Source organism: Trachypithecus francoisi, unplaced genomic scaffold (genome assembly GCF_009764315.1).
Source record: "Trachypithecus francoisi isolate TF-2019V2 unplaced genomic scaffold, Tfra_2.0 Lachesis_group9, whole genome shotgun sequence".
In the NCBI taxonomy this organism is placed as follows: domain Eukaryota; kingdom Metazoa; phylum Chordata; class Mammalia; order Primates; family Cercopithecidae; genus Trachypithecus; species Trachypithecus francoisi.
The window spans coordinates 73,292,228-73,313,768 of NW_022681474.1; the positions used below are offsets into that span (position 1 = coordinate 73,292,228).

General features: G+C 40.4%; 1 protein-coding gene and 1 pseudogene across 16 annotated transcripts in view; both read left to right on the plus strand.

The window, feature by feature from the left end:
- Positions 1–21,541, plus strand: part of RHOBTB1 (Rho related BTB domain containing 1) — a 132,172-nt gene that overhangs the window by 72,870 nt on the left and 37,761 nt on the right. For 13 of the 16 annotated variants that reach the window (XR_004436426.1, XM_033208510.1, XM_033208508.1 and 10 more), the window contains 2 exons: positions 16,645–16,846; positions 17,207–17,310. Coding sequence is in view for 11 of the 16 variants with exons in the window: in XM_033208510.1 (XP_033064401.1) it covers positions 16,655–16,846; positions 17,207–17,310 (296 nt within the window). In the remaining 5 variants the exon portion in view is untranslated. Of the gene's footprint in view, positions 1–10,615; positions 10,763–16,644; positions 16,847–17,206; positions 17,311–21,541 lie in introns of all 16 variants that reach the window. The other 3 variants (XM_033208506.1, XM_033208512.1, XM_033208509.1) reach the window with 1 other exon arrangement.
- LOC117082938 lies at positions 15,287–15,412 on the plus strand (annotated as a pseudogene).

Here is a 21,541-nt window from a genome sequence, read left to right on the forward strand (position 1 = left end):
TATGTTCTGGTTATTAATCCCTTGTCAGATGGGTAATTTGCAAATATTTTCTCCCATTCTGTGGATTGTCTCTTTACTGTTTCCTTTGCTATGCCTGATGTAATCCCATTTGTCCGTTTTTGCTGTGTGATCTCAGGAAATCTTTGCCCAGCCCAATGTCCTGGAGTGTTTCCTCAGTGTTTTCTTATAATAGTTTCATAGTTTGAGGTCTTAGATATAAGTATTTAATCTATTTTGATTTAATTTTTGTATGTGGCATGAGACGGGGGTCTAGTTTCATTCTTCTGCTTATGGATATCCAGTTTTCCCAACACCATTTATTGAAGAGACTGCCTTTTCCCCAGTGTATGTTCTCGGCACCTTTGTCAAAAATAAGTTGGCTGTAAATGTGGGAATTTATTTCTGGGTTCTCTGTTCTCTTCCATTAGTCAGTGTGTCTGTTTTTATGCCAGTCCCATGCTTTTTTGGTTACTATAGCTTTGTAGTATAATTTGAAGTCAGATAATGTGATGCCTCCAGCTCTATTCTTTTTGCTTAGGATAGCAGTGATGATTAATACTGAGTGTCAACTTGACTGGATTGAAGGATGCAAAGTACTGATCCTGGGTGTGTCTGTAAGGGTGTTGCCAAAGGAAACTAACACTTGACTCAACTGAATCTGTAGATTGCCTTGGGTAGTATAGGCATTGTAACAATATTGATTCTTCCTATCTATGAACATGGAATAACTTTCCATTTTTTGTGTCCTCAATGTCTCATAGTTTTCATTTTAGATAACTTTCACTTCTTCTAGGCATTTTGTTTTATTTGTAGCAATAATAAATTGGATTACTTTCTTGATTTCTTTTTCAGATTGTTCATTGTTGGCATATAGAAATGCTACTTAATTTTGTATATTGATTTCATATCCTGAAACTTTACCATTTATCAGTTCTGATCGTTTTCTGTGGGATATTTAGTTTCTTCTAAATATAAGATTGCATCATCTGCAAACAAGGATAATTTGACTTCTCCCATTACAATTTGAATGCCCTTTATTTCTTTCTCATGTCCAGTTGCTCTGACTAGAATTTCTAGTATTATGTTGAATAAAAGTGGTGACAGTGGGCATGCTAGTCTTGTTCCAGATCTTAGAGAAAAGGCTTTCACTTTTTCCTCATTCAGCATGATACTGTCAGTCTGTTATATATGGCTTTTACTGTGTTGAGATATGTTCCTTCCATACCCAGGTTTTTGGGAAATTTTATCATGAAGGAATGTTGAATTTTACTGAATGCTTCTTTGGCATCTATTGAAATGATCATGTTGTTTTTTTCCTTCATTCTGTTCAGATGATGTGTCACATTTATTGATTTACATATGTTGAACCATCCTTACATCCCTGGGGTGAATGTCACTTGATCATGATGAATAATCTTTTTAGTGTGTTGTTGAATTTGATTTGCTAGTATTACGTTGAGGAATTTTGCATCTATGTGTATTAGACATATTGGCCTGTAGCTCTCTTTCCTTGTTGTGTTTTTGTCTGTTTGTGGTATCAGGATAACACTGGTCTCATAGAGTAAGTTTGGAAGTATTCCTTCCTTCTTGATTCTTTGGAATAGCTTGAGTAGCATTGCTACTAATTCTTAAGTGTTTGAGAGTTTAGCAGTGAAGCCATCAGGTCCTGTCCTTATTTGTTTGTTTGTTTGTTTGTTTGTTTTGGACAGAGTCTTGCTCTGTTGCCCTGGCTGGAGTGCAGTGGTGCAATCTCAGCTTACTGCAATCCCTGCCTTCAGGGTTCAAGTGATTCTCCTGCCTCGGCCTCCCAAATAGCTGGGATTACAGACATGCACCACCACACCTAGCTAATTTTTGTATTTTTAGTAGAGACAGGGGATGGGGTTTCCCCATGTTGGTCCAGCTGGTCTTGAGCTCCTGACCTCAAGTGATCTGCCCGCCTCAGCCCTGCAAAGTGCTGGGATTACAGGTGTGAGCCACCACACCCAACCATGTCTTGGCCATTTATTTGATGGGAGACTTTTTTATTACTGCTTCAATCTTGTTACTTGTTATTGGTCTATTCAGATTTTGTGTTTCTTCATGGCTCAATCTTCGTAGGTTGCATGTGTCTAGGAATTTGTCTGTTTCTTCTAGGTTTTCCAGTTTATTGACAGATAGTTATACATAATGGTCCCTAATGATTCTTTGAATTTCAGCAGTATTAGTTGTAACATCTCTTTTTTATATCTGATTTTATTTATTTAGGTCTTCTTTTTTTTTCTTAGTCTGGCTAAAAGTTTGTCCATTTTACTTATCTTGTCAAAAAAATTCATTTTGTTGATTTTTTCTCTTTTTATCTCAGTTTCATTTATTTCTGCTCTGATCTTTATTATTTTCTTCTACTAATTTTGGGTTTAGTTTGCTCTTGCTTTTCTAGTTCTTTAAGATACAAAATTGTTTATTTGAGGTTTTTCTACTTTTTTGATATAGGCATTTATTGCGATAAACTTTCCTCTGAGTACCATTTGTGTAGTATTCCATAGGTTTTGGAATGTTGTGTTTGCATTTTCATTTATTTCAATAAATTTCTAAGGTTTCTTTTTAATTTCTTCAATGACTCAATGTTCATTCAGGAGCATATTAGTCTTTTCTTGTGTTGCTGTAAAGAAATACCTGAGACTGAATAAATGATAAAGAAAGATTAAGTTGGCTCATGGTTTTGCAGTCTTTACATGAAGCATGGTACTGGCATCTCCTCAGCTTCTGGGGAGGCCTCAGGAAGATGATAATCATGGTGGAAGGTGAGAGGAGAGCAGCAGTGTCTCGTGGCCAGAGCAGAAGCAAGAGAGAGAGAGTGAGTGGGGTGGGGGAGGAGCCACACACTTTTAAATGACCAGATCTTGTGTGAACTGAGAGCACGAGTTCACTTATCACCAAGAGGATGGCTCAAGCCGTTCATAAGTGATCTACCCCCATAATCTAAACATTTCCCACCGAGCCCGAACTCCAACATTGGTGATTACAATTTAACATGAGATTGGGTCAGGGACAAATACCCAAACTATATCTAAGAGCATATTGTTTGATTTCCATGTGTTCATATAGTTTCCAAAGTTCCTCTTGTTATTGATTTCTAGTTTTATTCCATTGTGGTCAGAAAAGATACTGGATATGATTTTTTAAAAATTTTTGAGACTTGTTTTGTGGTCTGACATATGGTCTATCCTTGGGAATGTTTCATGTGCTGAAGAGAAGAATATGTATTCTACAACTGTTGGATGAAATGTTCTGTAAATGTCTGTTAGGTCCATTTGGTCTATAGCGATTTTTTTTCTTGATTTTCTGTCTAGATGATCTTTCTAATGCTGAAAGTGGGGTATTGAAGTCCCTGGCTGTTACTATATCAGGGTCTCTCTCTCTCTTTAGCTCTAATAATATTTGCCTTATATATCTGGGTGCTATGGTGTTGATTGCTATATCGTCTTGCTTAATTGACCCCTTTGTCATTATATAATGACCTTCTTTGTCTCTTTTTACAGTTTTTGTCTTGAAATCTATTTTATCTGATATAGAGATACCTAATTCTGCTCTTTTTGGGGGGATTTTATTTGCATGGAATATCTTTTTCCATCCTTAAGACTCTCTTATGTGTTTTTAAAATCATCTTCAAATAGTGTCTTAGTGAAATTTATAGTCATTCATATCGTTATTTCCTTATGGAGATTTGTGTCCATTAGTTTTAAAAGATATTTTGATAAGATACAATGGGATTCTTATATAATTTGTCATTGATATGTAAACATTTTAGTGAAAAAAATGCATAGATTTGGAGTCTTCCATTGTTTTTCTCCTCCTCCTTCTCCTCCTTGTTTTTCCCTGCTCCTTCCTCTTTTTTGTAGTGGGAACATTTTGTTCTATTAAATCACACTATGCTCCTTAGTTCTCAGGAACACATACCATATTAGTCCATTTTCACATGGCTGATAAAGACATATCCAAGACTGGGTAGTTTCTAGAGAAAAAGAGGTTTAATGGACTCATGTTCCATGGGGCTGAGGAGGCCACACTATCCTGGTGGAAGGTCAAAGGCAGACAAGGAAAAAAATGAGATCCAAGTGAAGCAGAAACTCTTTACAAAAACATCAGCTAGGCCGGGCACGGTGGCTCAAGCCTGTAATCCCAGCACTTTGGGAGGCCGAGACGGGTGGATCACGAGGTCAGGAGTTCGAGACCATCCTGGCTAACATGGGGAAACCCCGTCTCTACTAAAAATACAAAAAAAAACTAGCCGGGCGAGGTGGCGGGCGCCTGTAGTCCCAGCTACTCAGGAGGCTGAGGCAGGAGAATGGTGTAAACCCGGGAGGCGGAGCTTGCAGTGAGCTGAGATCCGGCCACTGCACCCCAGCCTGGGCGACAGAGCGAGATTCCGTCTCAAAAAAAAAAAAAAAAAAATCAGATCTTGATCATGTGAGACTTACTCACTATCCCCAGAACAGTATGGGGTAAACCACCCCTATGGTTCAATTATTTCCCACTGGGTCCCTCCCACAACACGTGGGAATTAGGGGATCTACAATTCAAAATGAGATTTGGATGAAGATTTAGATGCGACCATATCGCATACTATTCAAGAGATTGCATTTTGACAGTCAGTCTCTTTATTGTCTTTGGTCAATCATCAGTAAAGACAAAGAAAGATTGTCTTTACGTCTTTATTTAGAGAGAACTTCTTATGCTTGACCTGTATCTCACTAATTAATTTTACAACATTTTCAAGTCTACTATGTACTGTTGCCAGCATGGCTTTCAATTTGGTGACTTTATATTTCATTTGTATGTGGTCTTTCTTTATCTCGTCCCATTACCTACTTATAATTTCATCTGCTATTAGTTTATAAATGTATATTATCTTCTTTTACATGATTAAGTACATGAATCTGATTTTTGAAGTTTTTATTCTGCTGTTTTATATAGCACGTTTATCTAAGTGGAAGACCTTTCTTCTGTGCCTTTAGGTAATTTCTTGTACATGTCTATGCTTCAGGGTTTTTAATAGGTCATATGTTGAATGGTCTCTGTTTACACTATCCATACACAAAAGGATTCACAAAGGCCAAGGATTGAAGTATATTCCAAATGCTTGGATAACCATAGGCTCCGTCAAAGATCAAGGTAGGGCTGTCTCATAGCATTCCAGGAAATCACCCAGTTCCAGAGCAGACAAGCAAAGGTATTCAATATAATGTGAGCTGAGAGAACCTTTGAGGGTGAATGAATTAAGGACAACAGTGAGGAATGTGACCATGGAAGTTATACTAATGTTCAGTCTTAAGAGGCAGCACCCCCTTACCTGACTCCCTCTTGCATTAACCCCACAAGATCAATCAGTTCTGTCATAGGGTCAAAACTGAAAGGGTCTGGTTGAGTGGGCTGGAGGAAGCAAAAGCAGAACAGACAGCGTCTTTTTCCATACTTTGTTCTCTCTACCTGGTCCATCCTCAACAAGGGACAGTCAGCAAGGTTACTCCATGCTGATAGCCACAGGCTGGTTTCCTATTGGAGCCACTAGGAAACCTTCTTCCTCCACCCTTCTTTCTTCACTGTTGTCCCAAGTCAGTGTGGCTCTCATTACTCCAGATAATGGGCATCTGTGGTGAAGAATGTTTGCCTACTTCCTGGGCCAATTCTTTTCCTTGTGGACATGGCAGTCTGCTGGTCATCAGTGACGTTCTCACTTGGCTCCATGGAAGTGAATTTGGCAGAAATCCTTCAAGTTTCTGGTACATGGTTACTTTTTACCATTAGTTTCTGGTACTGTTGTAGAGGCTGCTATCTGTACAGACTAAGGCTACTTGCAGTGAGATGATGGTAGAGGAGGGTTCAAGGCATCAGTGCCTTCATTGCCATCTTGTCTTGAAGTCTAGCTAATTGCATTTTGTGATGTGGCTCTTTTGGGCTTAGTCTGAACGCCTTTATTCAAGACTCACTTTCATGTTATAAATCATTATCCATATGTAATGGGTAAATATGCCTCTCTTTTTCCTTTCTTTTCCAGCCAAGTAGTGACTCACCAAAAAACATTGAGAATCCCTTGAATTAGGATATTTAAGTCTAAAAGTGGATGAGAACTTTATGAGACTTTTATATGTAAATATTATTAAGATTTATAAATCATCTCTAGAAACTAGAACAAAATAAACAAGCACTCGTTTGTTTTTCTAAATCCAGTCCAATCCTAAGGCCCTCCTGCCTGCACATATTGGGGCTCTCCTCCCTACGACCACCTTCCCATTTGGTGAAAGGGTGTGGTCCTTGGTCTCTGGTGGTTCCCGTGGTTACTGATGCGCTTCCTGTCAGGGAGCAATGGTGGGTGCAATGCCATCTGTCAAACACTGCTCTTGTGATGGGCCACACAGATGTCCTTCGAGGTGTTCCTCTCACCAACTGCAGGCTTAGCCACACACTGCTGCTTTCGAGGCCACAGAACTTAATGATCAGTCACCAGAGATAGCTGCATGCAAGTTCTCTGCCAGCTCCAGGTGGAAGGTTTTCTAAGAAAGGTGGAGTGGCTGTATTTTTATGTTCAATTCAACAAACGTTTATTGAAAGCTGTGTATAGGCCAGGCACTGTGACAAGATTTGAGGATTTAAAGATGAATAACAATTTCTGTTGCCAAAAATGTATAATCTCGGTAGGGTAGAAGTGGAATGCATATAAACATAATAATCAGTATTACAAATCAGAATTTGATAAACCCCCTTAGAGACAGTGCAAAGGAAGGATGTTTGCAATGTGTCTTCTTCCAAAATGTAACTTGAATCTGTACTTGGCTGCATCTCTGCTGATTCTGCCCTGTCGGAGGCACCATCCTTTCTCTCCTGGAGAACTTACGGTTTCCTCGCCATTCCTCTGCCATTGCACGCCTGCCGACATGACATGTTCTCTGTACATACAGCAGTCTCAGTGATATTGGTGATTCCTTTAAAAAGCAAATCAGGGTTGGGTGTGATGGCTCATGCCAGTAATCCCAGCACTTTGGGAGGCCAAGGAGGGAGGATCACCTGAGATCAAGAGTTCAAGACCAACATGGTGAAACTCCATCTCTACAAAAATACAAAAATTAGCCAGGCATGATGGTGGGTGTCAGTAATCCCAGCTACTCAGGAGGCTGAGGCAGCGAATCACTTGAACCCAGGAGGCAGAGGTTGCAGTGAGCTATCACGCGATTGCATTCCAGCTTGGGCAACAAAGTGAGACACTGTCTCATAAAAAACAAAAAAGCAAATCAGGCCTGTAATCCCAGCACTTTGGGAGGCCAAGGTGGGAGGATAGCTTGAGCTCAGGAGTTCAAGACCACCCTGGATAGCATAGTGAGACCCCCATCTCTACCAAAAATACAAAAAATTAGCCGGGCATGGTGGCACATGCCTGTAGTCCCAGCTACTCAAGAGGCCGAGGTGAGAGGACGGCCTGAGCCCGGGAGGTGGAGGTGGGGGTTGCAGTGAGCTGAGATTGTGCCACTACACTCTAGCCTGGGTGACAGAGCAAGCCTTGACTCAAAACAAAACAAAACAAAACAAAACTTAAAAAAAAAAAAAAAAAAGCAAATCAGAACCTACCACACTTCTGCTTAAACACTGCAGTGGCTTCTCACTGCATTTAGAATAAGATCCAAACTCCTGACTAGGCCTGAAAGGCTGAGTATGACCTATCCCCTCCTACCTTTCTAAGCTTCCCGCTCCCCCACTTCCTCTCCCTCAGACTCTCCAGGCCTGTTTCCTCTCCCATCTCTTGACTGGGCCCTTCTCATTCTCCAGATGGCCCAAATGAGGCCTCTTCAGAGAGGTCTCCCAGTCTGCCCCTTCAGGCTTCCCATCCATTATTTTTTCTCAACATCCCATCCTTTGGTTTTTTTCAAGGAACCCCTCAAATTTGTGATGATGTATTTATCTGTTTAGTTGTTTCTTTCCACCTGACTGTGAACCAACCCTGGCTTGCTTTTCACTGTACGCCTATAGGCCTGGCACTCATTCAGTGCTTAGCATATAATTTTTAAATTAAGATTGCCTTAGTCCCACAGGTGGAGAACGATTTCAGCAGGTGAGTTAAGGGCACGAGGAAAGGGCCTTTGAGCAGAAGTAATGACATAGGCAAATTGTCAAAGGAGAGGTTCCCTAGTATATTTGTAGAAGAAAGTAGACCCGTGTGTCTGAACCCAGCACAGTTCACTTATGATGGTTTTGAAATCTGCCCCGGAATTTTCATGCATCTTTTAAATTTTTGGTTTAGTTTTTCAAAAAATAAATGAAGTCTTTTCTTTATTTTTTCAATGAGGGCAATGTTTACTGAGAACAGTACATAAGGTAGAAAAGAAGATTGGTTTCTAATCTTGGTTCATCTCCCCCACTGACCTTGAGTTTTAAAAACATAGAGAGCACGATCTTGTGTGGGTCTCCACTGTCATAGAGTCCTGGTGAGAATCATGAGCAGATGTAGTAAAAAGTACTTCTTTCATATCAGCAGGTGGTTCTGTAGTATTTGCGTCCATAGACTTCTATGCAGCATCCTTTCTGTTACTTACTCTTTTCTTTTTTAATCAAAACAGTCCATTGAAAAAATAATATTGATTACAACAATGAATTCCGTTGATTTAAATGGTGGAACACAATGTTATCCTGGAGATATAATTCTGTGAAGTTTTGATTCAGGAAAGTCCAACTCAGCCCTTGCATCTCTTTCCCGGCTCTGGGTCCATTCTTTATTCCAGCTGAGATGTTTATTTTATGTATGAAACAGCTCCCATCTACCTACAACTGCTGATTAAAAGCTCAGAATAATGAAATCTGCACAGTCAAAACTTGACTGTTGGCTATAGTTATTATGCAACTCTTAACATTTTTCTTTTGTTCCTGTCAATAAAATAAAATTCTCAGCTTTTTATTTCAGAGCTAACTCTTCAAATACACTAAAATATGTTGCACTAGTATTTTTTAATGGCTGAGCTAAATTACTTCTTAAAGTTAAGATTATATGCTTTTGGGAGGAATAAGAAAATGTAGTGTCTGAGCAATAGCATCATTCAGACTGTCTGTGAACAGCTAAATGGAGATAAGAGTACAAAGGTCACTCCATGGGCCTTCAATTTTTGTCTTTAAGCAGACTGCTCACCATGCCTTGATAGAAATAGCAAATATAGGGCCAGACGTGATGGCTCACGCCTGTAATCCCAGCACTTTGGGAGGCTGAGGCAGGCGAATCACCTGAGGTCAGGGAGTTTAAGTCCTGACCAACATGGAGAAACTCCATCTCTACTAAAAATAAAAAATTAGCCAGGCATGGTGGCAGATGCCTGTAATCCCAGCTACTCGGGAGGCTGAGGCAGAATTGCTTGAATCTGAGAGGCAGAGGTTTGTGGTGAGCTGAGGTTGTGCCATTGCACTCCAGCCTGACAACAAGAATGAAACTCTATCTCCAAAAAAAAAAAAAAGAAAGAAAGAAAAAGAAAAGAAATAGCAAATATAACAAGAGACATAGCGTAGGTGATAAGATGCAGCATATCCCAATTCCTGGATGATTCGCAGCAATTAGGAGACCCCTAGTGGGGTTTCTTAGGCAAATGATAACTCTTTTCCTACCCACTCATCTTGATTTCTGAATTTCTCATGTTAGAGGAGTCTTGCACGCTTGCCTGAAATCAGTTAGTGGCCCTACACTGAAGTGCGCCTGTCTGAGCAAACAAGTACATCAACCACAGTGCCCTGAGTTATTGAGTTATGGGGGCAGAACTCTAGAGGTCTTCTAGGTGTCTTGTAAATGAGGGAGTGGGCATGCACCGAACTTCCTGGGAGTCTGTTTCATAAGAGAGGGACAGAACATCATGAAGGTCATCAAGGCAAAGACTGAAGGTTGGGTTGAGGTACCACCAAAGGAAGGGAAACGATGTGAAGAGAAGACCAGAACAACTAAGGTCACATTTGGCTCTGTCCCTATTATTCCGATGGGTGGCCCTCAGAGAGAGTCACCATTAAATTAGGGGACCTTTGGACCAGAGGGGTAGTCAAGAAAGGCTTTGCAGTAAAGGGGCATAATATAAGCATATGTTCCAAGCACTTTAGCAAATAGCTGTACCCCACAAACACTTGATGATTTGTTAAGTGTATGAAAGGGGCATTTTGAAGGTATAACCAACACACACACAAATTCACAAGCTACCACTCCATGATTTGTTAATACAGGAAAAAAATGTGTGTATGGATGCGTGTACATTTGTTTTTGTTTGTCATTGCTTTTCCTAGAACTCTTTATTGATACAGAGAAAAAAATAAATTAGTTTATGAGGCAGAGGGTTGTTAGGAAACCTTTCCAGAGGAGGTGATCTCTGAGTAAGGTTTTAAGGAATGACTAGAATTTGCAAGACAGACAAGGAATGGAAGAGGGTTGGCAAGAGGGAGTAGTGTGTCTATAGGCACTGAGATGGTGCTACAGGGTGAATGTCTGTATCCTCCCACAATTCATATGTTGAAGCCCTAACCCCCAATGTGATTGTATTAAGAGGTGGAGTGTTGGAGAGGTAATTAGGTTTGGATAAAGCCATGAGGGTGGAGCCCCATGATGAGATTAGTATCCTTTTAGGAAGAGGAAGAGACACCAGAGCTTTCTGTCTCTGCCTGTCATGTGAGGACATCACAAGAAGACAGCTGCCTACAAGCCAGGAAGAGAGCCCTCACCAGAACCTAGCCACACCAGCACCCTGCTCTCAGACTTCCGGCCTCCAGAACTGTGAGAAATAAATTTCTGTTGGCTAAGCCACCTAGTCTTTGGTATTTTGTTATGGCAGCTGAAGCTGACTAAGGGGGTAGTTAGAAAAGCTTTTTAGAGGGTATTAGGAAGGCTTTTGTGACAGAGCTGCCACAGTAGGATATCTGAATAAGGTTTTAAAGAATGAATAGAATTTGCCAGGCATACAAGGAATGGAGGAGAGTTGGCAAGAAGGAAAGGTGTATATAAAGGTAACAAAAAACATTTAGAATTTGAGAAAGTCATTTTGTGTGGCTGAAGTGTGCTACGTTAGTTTCTTATTGCTGCTGTAACAAATTTTCAAAACTTAGGAGCATAAAACAAAGTGTATTTTCTTATAGTTCTGAAAATCAAAGATCTGTCATGGGTCTCACTGAGCTTGAAGTGTTGGCAGGCTATGTTACTTTGGGGGGCCTCAAGGGAGAATCTGTTGCCTTACCTTTTCTAGCTTCTATGGATCACATGCATTACCTGGCTTGCAGCCCCTTCCTTCATCTTCAAAGCCAGCAGTATAGCATCTTCATATTTCTCTCTGACTCTGACTTCCTGCCTACCTCTTCCGCATTTAAAGGACCACTGTGATTGTGTTGCACCACATAGATAGTCCAGGATAATCTGCTTATATTAAGGTCAGCTGACTAGCAACCTTAATTTCATCTGCAACCCTATTCCCTCATGCCATGCAATGGAACATATTCACAGGTTCCACGGATTCCATGGACATATTCAGGGAGGCCATTATTCTGCATACCACATATACAATGCAAGACATTGAGGGCGACCGTAAAGAGTAAAGATGGCATGACCCATCAACCCTAGGTGGAAAAGATCATCCATTCAAAAGGGACCATCATCTGACATTTAAAAATAGAGGAGTGAAGGTACTAGAGATTTTCCTAAGGTATAATGGTTATGTTTCTGTTGACTATTGGTTCATAAACCCAAAACTTGGTGGCTTAAAGCAGTAATGATTTATGATTTCTCAAGATTCTGAGGGTTGGCTGGTGATTCCACTGCTGGTTTCACCTGGGCTCATTCATAAACTACATTCAGCTGTAGGGTTGGCCAAGCTGGAAGGTCCAAGATGGCTTTGCATTATCCGGCACTTGGTGACAGCCATTGGCAGGGCTACCTCAGTGGTTTTCAATGTGAATTCTCATCCCCTGCTGGGCTAGGCCAGTTTCCTTACATGGTGGGCTTGTGGCAGCATTCCAACAGCAAGAAGGTGGAGCTGCTGGAGACCTAGACTCTAGACCTCACACAGCGTCACCTCCACCGCATTCTTTTGGGCCGAGCAGTCAGAAGCTTAACATTAATTCAAGAGGAAGGGAAATAGATTTCACCTCCTGATGGGAGTTGCTGCCGTGGCCTTATTTCATCCAGCACAGGCTGTACAAGTAGGAGTTTTTGTTCTGAGAGTGGAATTTTGAAATTTCGGATTTCAGAGGTAAAATGTTTCTGGGTGACAATAATATCCAGCACGTGTCCAAAAGGAGATGGATGGCTCAAGTAGAATGTGGTAAAGATCACTGGCACTGAAGGAGAGAAGAAATGGTGAGGCTAGGATATGGGCTGCACCATCCTGTGGGCCCAAGAACACTGTGTGGGCAGGGAGTGTGGAGGAGTGGCCTGAAGTCCAGGAGATGACAGCAATAATAGCGGACAGGTATGAGATGATCAGACCAGATGGGGTGATTCTGTAGACCATGAAGATCATGATCACGCTTTTCTAGGTCAGCCTTGTGAGTGGTGGGGACCAGAACTACTCCACCATGCCCTTCACTTCCCTACCTGCATGGTCTTGTTTATTTAACAGTTTTTCAAATAAACTTGTCCCTTCTGACTTCTGAATACTGTGCAAGTGGATTCATCAGGTATTGGTGAAAATATGGAATAACGTTCAAGTCAGTTTTGCGTAAGATGGCAGAGCTGCCATGGTAGCAGATTACCAGTGTCCATTCTTTCAAGCTTTTCTTTTTTTTTTTTTCCTACCTTCCTTGTCTCCTCAGGTATGTATCTAAGTGTGAGAGGGTCTCCACATCGATCAGCAGGATTTATAGTGGTGACATTTATTAATAGTGTTAAATGAATAATACTTATTACTCTCATTCTAGGTAAATAAAAATCAGAAACCAGACAGTCATTATCCAGATGGTCCTAAGAGTACACTCAACCATCAGAATGCTAGATATGAATAAATTAGAGCCTGTAACAAGTGGAGAAGGATAAAATTGCATATTTTTATAATTACTACCATAATTTAATGTTTCTGTGTTTATGTGTAACAAATGAACAAATGATTTATAACGATGCAACTGTAGCATGAGTTTCCATCCTTAGCTGTGACTTCACATTCTTAAAATACTTTTTAGAGTACCTCAAGAGACATTTCTATTCCAAATAAAAGATTTTCAGTATTTGGAAATTCAGTGAATGCTTCCTGGAAATTCCATATCTGCAGCAAGTGATCTGGGCCATGAATATTTAACTCTGCCCAGCCTTTTATTTTCCCTTACATATTATCCATTTCGCACAAGGGTCAGCACCTTTGGCAGTCACTTTGGTCTCGAGCAGACTGTTAGGGATTAGAGGACCCACGGATGTTATTCTCACCTTTGACACAGAAATTCTTCTTAGGACTACTCATGAAATGTGTCTAAAAATAAGTAAAGTAGTGATAGTTTTTGTAATCATAGCCTTAATACGAAACTAGAAGGGCTTCTGTTACTCTCGAAGTCATCTTCAGTGAAAGCGACACAGCCATTTCATCAGTGCTGCTATGATTCAACTTATTTGGGGGATTCCTTCTTGGGGGCTGCTAGCAGGGCTAGTTTGCAAGCCTACCAGAAAATCAATTCTGTATTGTTAGCGTCCTATTCTCCGTTTTTACCAAGTCTAAACATTCTCCCAAATTTTAGGGATTGGCTTTATATGACATTTATCTATCAAAAAAATAAATAAATAAATAAAATTCACCCTTAAAAGAGTAAGGTTTCCCACCACTGAGGACATTTAAAGTAATGAACCTCCATTTCCAAAGTTGTGAGACTCCAACTAGAATCTGTTTTTCTGATTCAGGCTACTACCCCATGCTAATGTAACCAGAAACTTCTCAAAGAGTGTTAAGTATTACCATTTTTATTCTGGAATTTAGAAATGCCTCAGGCAAGCATTTTTAACACAGCTTTCTGACTCTATTATCTTTTCATTAACTGTGACCTCTTCCCCGCCCTCTCCACACCCAAAATTTTTCTGTCTTCTTAGCTTAAGATCAGCTATACCATGTCTTGTTTCTGTGTTCTTTCATTTTCAGTGAGTTACTGTTTGGTTAATTCTTCCAAGTTGTATCCTTTTTATAGAACTCTGTCATTATTAGATTTATGAGTTTGCATCTAATTGTGGCCTTCCACCTGACTCAATTTTGTTGTCATCTGAAGGCATTCAGCATCATGATTATAATTTTTGAAACCATCAGTGTGTCAGGTACTACACTGAGGACTTAATTCATCAGTTCACATAATCCTCACAACAACCTTAGGAGATGAGTATTATTATGATTCCCACTTAACAGATGAGGAGACTGAGGTTCAGAAAGTACAAACAACTTGCCCAAAGTCCAATGACTGGAAAAGGGGGGAGCTAGGATTCAAACTCACATCCTTCTAAGGCAGGGTTCCACAACCTCAGCCCTGTAACATTTGGGACTGGGTAATTATTTGTTGTGGGACATTGTCCTGTGCATTGCAAAATGTTTAGCAGCAGCGTCTCTGATCTTCTACCCACCAGAAGCAGAACTCCCTCCACTAAGTGACAACCAGATATATCTCCAGATACTGCAGAGTGTTCCCTGGGATTTGTTTAGGATCCACCAATCTAACACTAAATTCATGCTTTTGCTATGTTATACTGTTAGACGGGTAACTAAGAAAACCATAGAAGTTTAAAACTAAATTTGCAAGAAATCAATTTTAGGAGTCACCATGCCTGGTTGATCATCAGAATTGGAGATTTTTAAAGACTCCTTTTCCCCACTCAGGATGTTCAGGATAAGTATTTGTTGGGTGGACAGGTATCTGACTGTTTTAAGCCTCTCCACGGTATAGGAATTACAAATCCAATCCTAACCTAAGCACACATCTGTTCCTCGAATCACTCTACTCCATTCCTGCCAAATCGTTCTCCAGCCTCAGCTTTAACACGTCTTGTGATGGCATTACAGTCGACAGTTCCATACCCTTCACTTTCTGAGACAGCCCATGTTCCAATAGTCCTAACTGTGAAAAATAATTCTTCTTAATATTCTTTCACTATATCCCTGTCAATGCCCTTAATCTCATATTATCCAAGTTATCGTTTTCTCAAATCAGATGAATTAAACAACACTTGAGTCCCAATTATGTATTAGACTTTACTCTGAACAGTTTCTTTACCATAGCCATTAAAGTCTTTACTGACTCCTTAAAAATGACTGTCCACCCACTTTTTTCAGTTTAACAATGGACTTCCATTGCTTGTCAGCCTTTTGACTAAGATCAAGTGTAGTATCTGTTCTTATTACAATAGACTCCCTCAAAAATGCAGTTATAATTAATTAACATATTAAAATCATACATGGCTGGCCTCCTACCCAGCTGCTACTGGTAAGCAGTCTGCACCCCTGTTTGTGAAGGGTCCTGTCCCTGGGGAGACCAAGCTGACAGGTGCTTTTTTCTTCCTCTTGGCCTCTCATCAGCAACTCTGTTTAAACCTTCTTGGATGATTTCAGGAAGATATCAAAGTAGCTCTCCTGGTAAAATTATTCTTTGCCATATGTTCCAGATTTCTTGATGAAAACACAGAAGATAATTTTTTTGAATCTTATTATGGGCCCTCTTAAGAATATCTTTTTTGTGGCTGGGCACGGTGGCTCACGCTTGTAATCCCAGCATTTTGGGAGGCCAGAGTGGGGAGATCACTTGAGATAAGGAGTTTGAGACCAGCTTGGTCAACATGGCAAAACCCCATCTCTACTAAAAATATAAAAAGTAGCCGGGCATGGCGGTGGGCACCTGTGATCCCAGCTACTCAGGAGGCTGAGGTAGGCAAATCGCTTGAACCCAAGAGGCAGAGGTTGCAGTGAGTAGGGATTGCACCACTGTGCTCTAGCCTGGGTGACAGAGTGATATTCCATCTCTCTCTCTCTCTCTCTCTCTCTCTCTCTCTCTCTGTCTCTCTCTCTATATATATATTTATGAATTATGAATTTGATTTCATACAAATAAATATAAGTTAATTTGATTAAATTTAGACTTACAGTTTACTCTTCTTTGACGTCAGGTAGTCTTTCAGCCTGCACTTTTGATTATTCTCTAAGTCCCCATAACAGTTTTGAACCTATAGAAAACTACTTTTCAACAACAGATATTGGCTAATGGGCAATATTATGATGAAGTAGATGCTAGCATTGCCAAGGCTGCCTATTGTCCCAATGTTGATGTTTAGCCCTACAGGTGACCGGGCTTGCTAGCAGGCCAACGTGAGTAGCCAGTAGGCTATAAATGTGTGCCAGCTGTCCCGACAGTGGCTGAATGGAGCTCCAGTAGGCAGGTTGTGTTTAGAGAAAACCAAGAAGAAAATAACATGTTAACGGGAATAAACCGTTTGGGGTCAAAATAACAGTCCCATGTTTTTGTACTTGTGTGAGATATAAAAAGAAAACTTGAGTGTCAATTAGGCTTAGTATGAACTTCCAAACATTCTTGCCTGTGCTTCTGCACCTCCAAGGAAGTGGCTGGACGAAGGCAAAACTCCCTGAACCTCTCACGTCTTCGATTGCTCTGGAAAGCCTTGGTGTTCTTACTGCGGTGTTCACTCTCTTCTTACAGAGTTTTATAAATGGACGCTGACATGGACTACGAAAGACCCAACGTTGAAACCATCAAGTGTGTGGTCGTCGGTGACAATGCCGTGGGAAAGACGCGCTTGATCTGTGCCAGGGCATGCAATACCACACTCACGCAGTATCAGCTGCTGGCCACCCATGTGCCAACCGTGTGGGCGATTGACCAGTACCGCGTGTGCCAGGAGGTAAGATGCACAGAGTGTCTTTAGCATCCCTAGGGCACATCATTGCTGGTTACCAGTCTGATTTTTTCAAGGAGGAGCATGGGTAAATTGCACATTCAAAATAAAACTAACCTTTTTAGTGCCACAAAAGAAAACAAAAGTAAAATGCAAACCGGAGACTATGGCTCTGGGTATCCTGAATGAGGGTTGAGACAGGTGGTTCCAAAAAGAGAATTAAGACTTAGCTTAAATCCCATTAGATAGAATAAGGAAACTGAATGCAAGTGAATTGAGGGGCACTGAGGGTGCTGACTTGAACACACTTCTCCTGGGGAACTTCTTACTGACACTGAGCACAGATGCTGTCTCTCTCTCCTGCAGGTCTTGGAGCGTTCTCGGGATGTTGTTGATGAAGTGAGTGTTTCTCTCAGGCTTTGGGATACTTTTGGTGATCATCACAAAGACAGACGCTTTGCATATGGCAGGTAAACCAAGACTAGTGCAGCGCGGTTGAGCTTGAGTGCAATTTCCTTTTCAAAACCAGCAACTGGTTCACAAATCAGCAAAAACCACATCATATGGCCTTGAAATGTGTTGGGTTCTGCACTGTGTCTAAGAAAAGAAAAAAGAAAAAAAAAAAGAATGGTATTGTTTCCTGATGTCAAGAAAAGCAGCATGCCCTGCCAATGAGGAAGTACTGTGTTGAAAACAAGCAGTGGTCAAGCTGGAAGGTTTGCTAGATGAGGATTCTGTAACACCCTCCAACTGCAGGCTGCTTTGATTGCTGGTTCTCTGAGTAACACTTCACTTGCCTTCTGTTAGAATGTTTTATGTTATTTTGGCATTTGGTCACCCTACTTCAGAAGGACTCTTTGGTCTTTTCATGACCATATTGGCAGAGTCTAATGTTATTTGCTTTGAGTTTTGTGTTATCTGAAAAGTCTGTTATTTTTATTAGAAGGTCATTTTTAAAAAGAAAGAAAAACATCTCTGAAGTCCTTTGCAAGACATATTTCCAAAATGAACAGAAACACTAGTGTTTATTTTTTATTTTTAAAAAAAGGAGAAAAAATCTAGTAATGGGAAAACTCCTCTAGAAGGACATTAATATGGGTAGGAACATGGTCAAAGTGCCTTAAAATATTTAGCAACCTCTCCTTGCCACCATAACTTAACATCTCTCTCAATGAAAGGGTTATAGCTATTAAAATCTGGATTAGTGGAGACTTTTTTTTAACCACTTAATTATAAATGAACACATTTCATTTTAAGTGTAGAATGTAGATATCATGGCCTTGTTGTCTCTTAACATTAAAAATCATGTTACCTTACAGGATTTTATTAGTTAGGAACTCCAAGCACATGAATTACTCCTTGGTATTGAGATAAGCATTTCTGAAGATTCTTCTATTTCTCCAAGCCAGTAGCTCTCTGAACAGACTTTTATTGTCATTTATCTAAGTGGCCTAAAATAATGAATAAACTGCTGAAAGAGTTTGCCCTATTCCTAGGAATTATTTCACACACTGAAAGAATCTGTGACCTAGACCACTTTTTTCAAGGGGACTCAGAAAGGGAGATATGGAAGCAAAACACGGTTTTAATGTCCCCTTGGTAACAAGGACTTTTGAACTTAATATCCGACATCATAGATAGTTTTCTTTTCCTTGAATTTCCTGGATTTTGTTTTCTTCCTCTAATGTTCTTGATTGTTATCTTGTTATCTTAGTTGCCGTTTTGCTTTTTTCTTTTGTCCAATTGTTTTACGTGTACAAATAACAATTATAAATGAACCTGCTTGTAACTGCTGGGCAGTCAGGTTTGTAACCGCTGTGGTTTTGAGGAAGCTTGATTTGATGACTTTAGGCAGTGTAAGGATAAATACAATAGATTTCAAAGGACTTTTTTATATCCCCACTTCTAAAATGGTGTTGTGAAAATGATGAGCCTGATGATGAGTTAATGGAAATATTTGGGTTTAGACTCTAGAAACTATTTCAACAGCTCAGTGATTTGTTGCCACTAGAAATGCATGCATTTGTCAATACCTGTGAAAAAAAAAATACCACGGAAAAAAGGAGAAAACAACAACAATGAAATGTATTCATTTCAAACAATGAATTTTAACATGACCCCTCAGCATAAAGCTGGTGGGGTGGTAATAAAAGGGCTGCTTCATTATCTTGTGAGATTCCTGCAGTGTTTATTTAATGGCACAATGGCCTTCGTAGATCCACACTGGGCCCTGTCCAGCTCCCTGACATAGCTGGAGTCATTTTACAATACAACATGCCATACCTACGTGTATGTTCCCTCCCAACAAAAATAAGCTGCTCTTTCCTGTGACTCCATCGGTTCAAAGTGCTTTGTTCTGCTCCCTTGTCTGTAACATTTGGTTCTGTCAACTGTAACCCATTATCCCTTTGGTAGAAACAGGAAGTGCTCCCCCAAGCCAACTTTGATTCTCTGAGGAACATAGAGGGGCTTCAGGAACACTCCCGTGTTTTTGGCCACGTTCTCCTTGGGGCCTCACTTTGTGTGCATGTTTGTACCTTGTATTTCCTCTGTCTTTTCCAGTTCCTCACAGCCTCCAGGTGTCTTGACACAGACCCCACCTCTAGTTAAAGAACAAAAACCAGAGCTGCTCTCTCTTGCACTCCAGCATCTTTCTGTAAATGCTAAATATGTAAGATCACATTGACGTAATGCCAAAAAATTACATTTTTATGGAAAAACCTGAGAGAAGTAGTTCTTTTATTCACTCTAGGTCCCTGACCAGTACATTTCCCTGCTCTGAGAGAGCCATTTAATTTCTTAATGACTTCAAGTTTTACCTTTATATCATTCGTGAAGGTGAGGAATCATAATTATAGCTTCTGACAATGTTTGTTTTGCAAGCCTGTTTTGTGACTGACATTTTTACTATACTTAGTGAGAATTACAATTCAGTGGGATGTACTCAGACATAAACTCTGAGGCATGTGAAATACGTTCCCTATACTTGGAAATGTATTTGAAACCTTTTTAAAATAATTAATTTGATTCTTGTGGTGACAGTGAGAGAAGCCAGATTTCAACCAACATGTCTTAGACCTTGCCTTCAGTTTCCTCTGCTTCATAGCAAAAGATAGTTAATAAGTTGCCCCTCAAACATTCTTTGGCATGGACAAGCTGTAGTTTGCAGAGAGGATTCTGTGGGATGAGGAGTTGTCAGTGGTAGGCAGTTGGCCAACTTGAATTTGCAATGTTCCTGATGTGGTATAACCAGTGTTATTGCTCTCTTATGATTTAAATGGAACTATTCTACCCATTTTTTGCCAATTAGAATAAAATCTTCAATTTATCAAAAACCTGCTGTGTGTCAGTCAACACATTAGGTGCTTTGCCAACATTAGTTAATCATTTCAGGAACTATAGGAGGCAGAGATGATCTTGGTGCTACCATTGAGTAAAGGGTTGAATTGTTTTACTACTATAAATCTTCCCAACAAATGAGTCTCAGAAGCAGATTCAAAGTCACTCTGCCTGACTCCTGGCTCTCACTCTTTTCACTGTGCCAAACTACCTCAACCTACTGGGACCCTACATTGGTGAGCTGGATTTGTATTTGCTCTTTTTGATTTGTGCAAAGATTGGAACTAGAAGAGATTTCAAAAGGTCATCTGGGTGATCCTGTGTCTTCAGGAAGGGAAATCATCCATCTATCCAAAAAGAAGTATTGATAGGAGCCCTTCTATTCCATGGAGATGAAGGAAACAGAGTAGCATGAGCATTGTAATGCTCTGCACTTTGAAAACTGTCGACCCTCTCTTCTCTGGAGTGAATAACTCCAGCTCTCTTATGGCCTTTTTCCCACCACCTACTTTATATCCACTTTTGGATGAACTTTTGAAGCTCTTTTCTGGATCTTTTAAAATGTCAGGAACAAAACCGTACATAGTAACCGTGACTTTGATCAGCTGCTCGTTTTTGGCAAGGAAAGCTCCTCTTCTTAAAGGAATGTCGCTCAACTCAAGAGTTGTCTCCTGGAGCTCTTATGAGAATGAAATGTCCACATTTAGGGACTTAGCACTGAAAATATAGACAAACAGGATGGGCTCTGCCTTTATCAGGAATGTGGCCCTTCAGTCCCTGTATTAGTCAGTTCTCACACTGGTAATAAAGATGTATTTGAGACTAGGTAATTTATAAAGAAAAAGAGGTTTAATGGACTCACAGGTCCATGTGGCTGGGGAGGCCTCACAATCATGGCAGAAGGCAAAGGAGGAGCAAAGTCACATCTTACATGGTGGCAGGCAAGAGAGAGAGCATGTGCAGGGGAACTGCCCTTTATGAAACCATCAGATCTCATGATACTTACTATCATGAGAATAGCATGAGAAAGACCTGCCCTCATGATTCAGTTACCTCCCACTGGGTCCCTCCCATGACACGTGAGAATTATGGGAGCTACAATTCAAGATTTGGGTGGGGACACAGCCAAACCTTATCAGTCCCTTTTGTCTAGTCAGGCACAGGTAGATAATTACAGATTCTATTGTGTTTTTTTCCCCCTATAAAATTTCCTTCATTGATCTGCCTGCAAGTCAGAGAACCTCCAGACACTGAATAAAGCCTATGTTGCTGACAGTGATAACAACAAGTACAGTTTAATAAGGGCGCCCCATGCGCCAGCCCTGTGCTACATGCTGCACGTGTCCTGTCCTGCTTCATTCT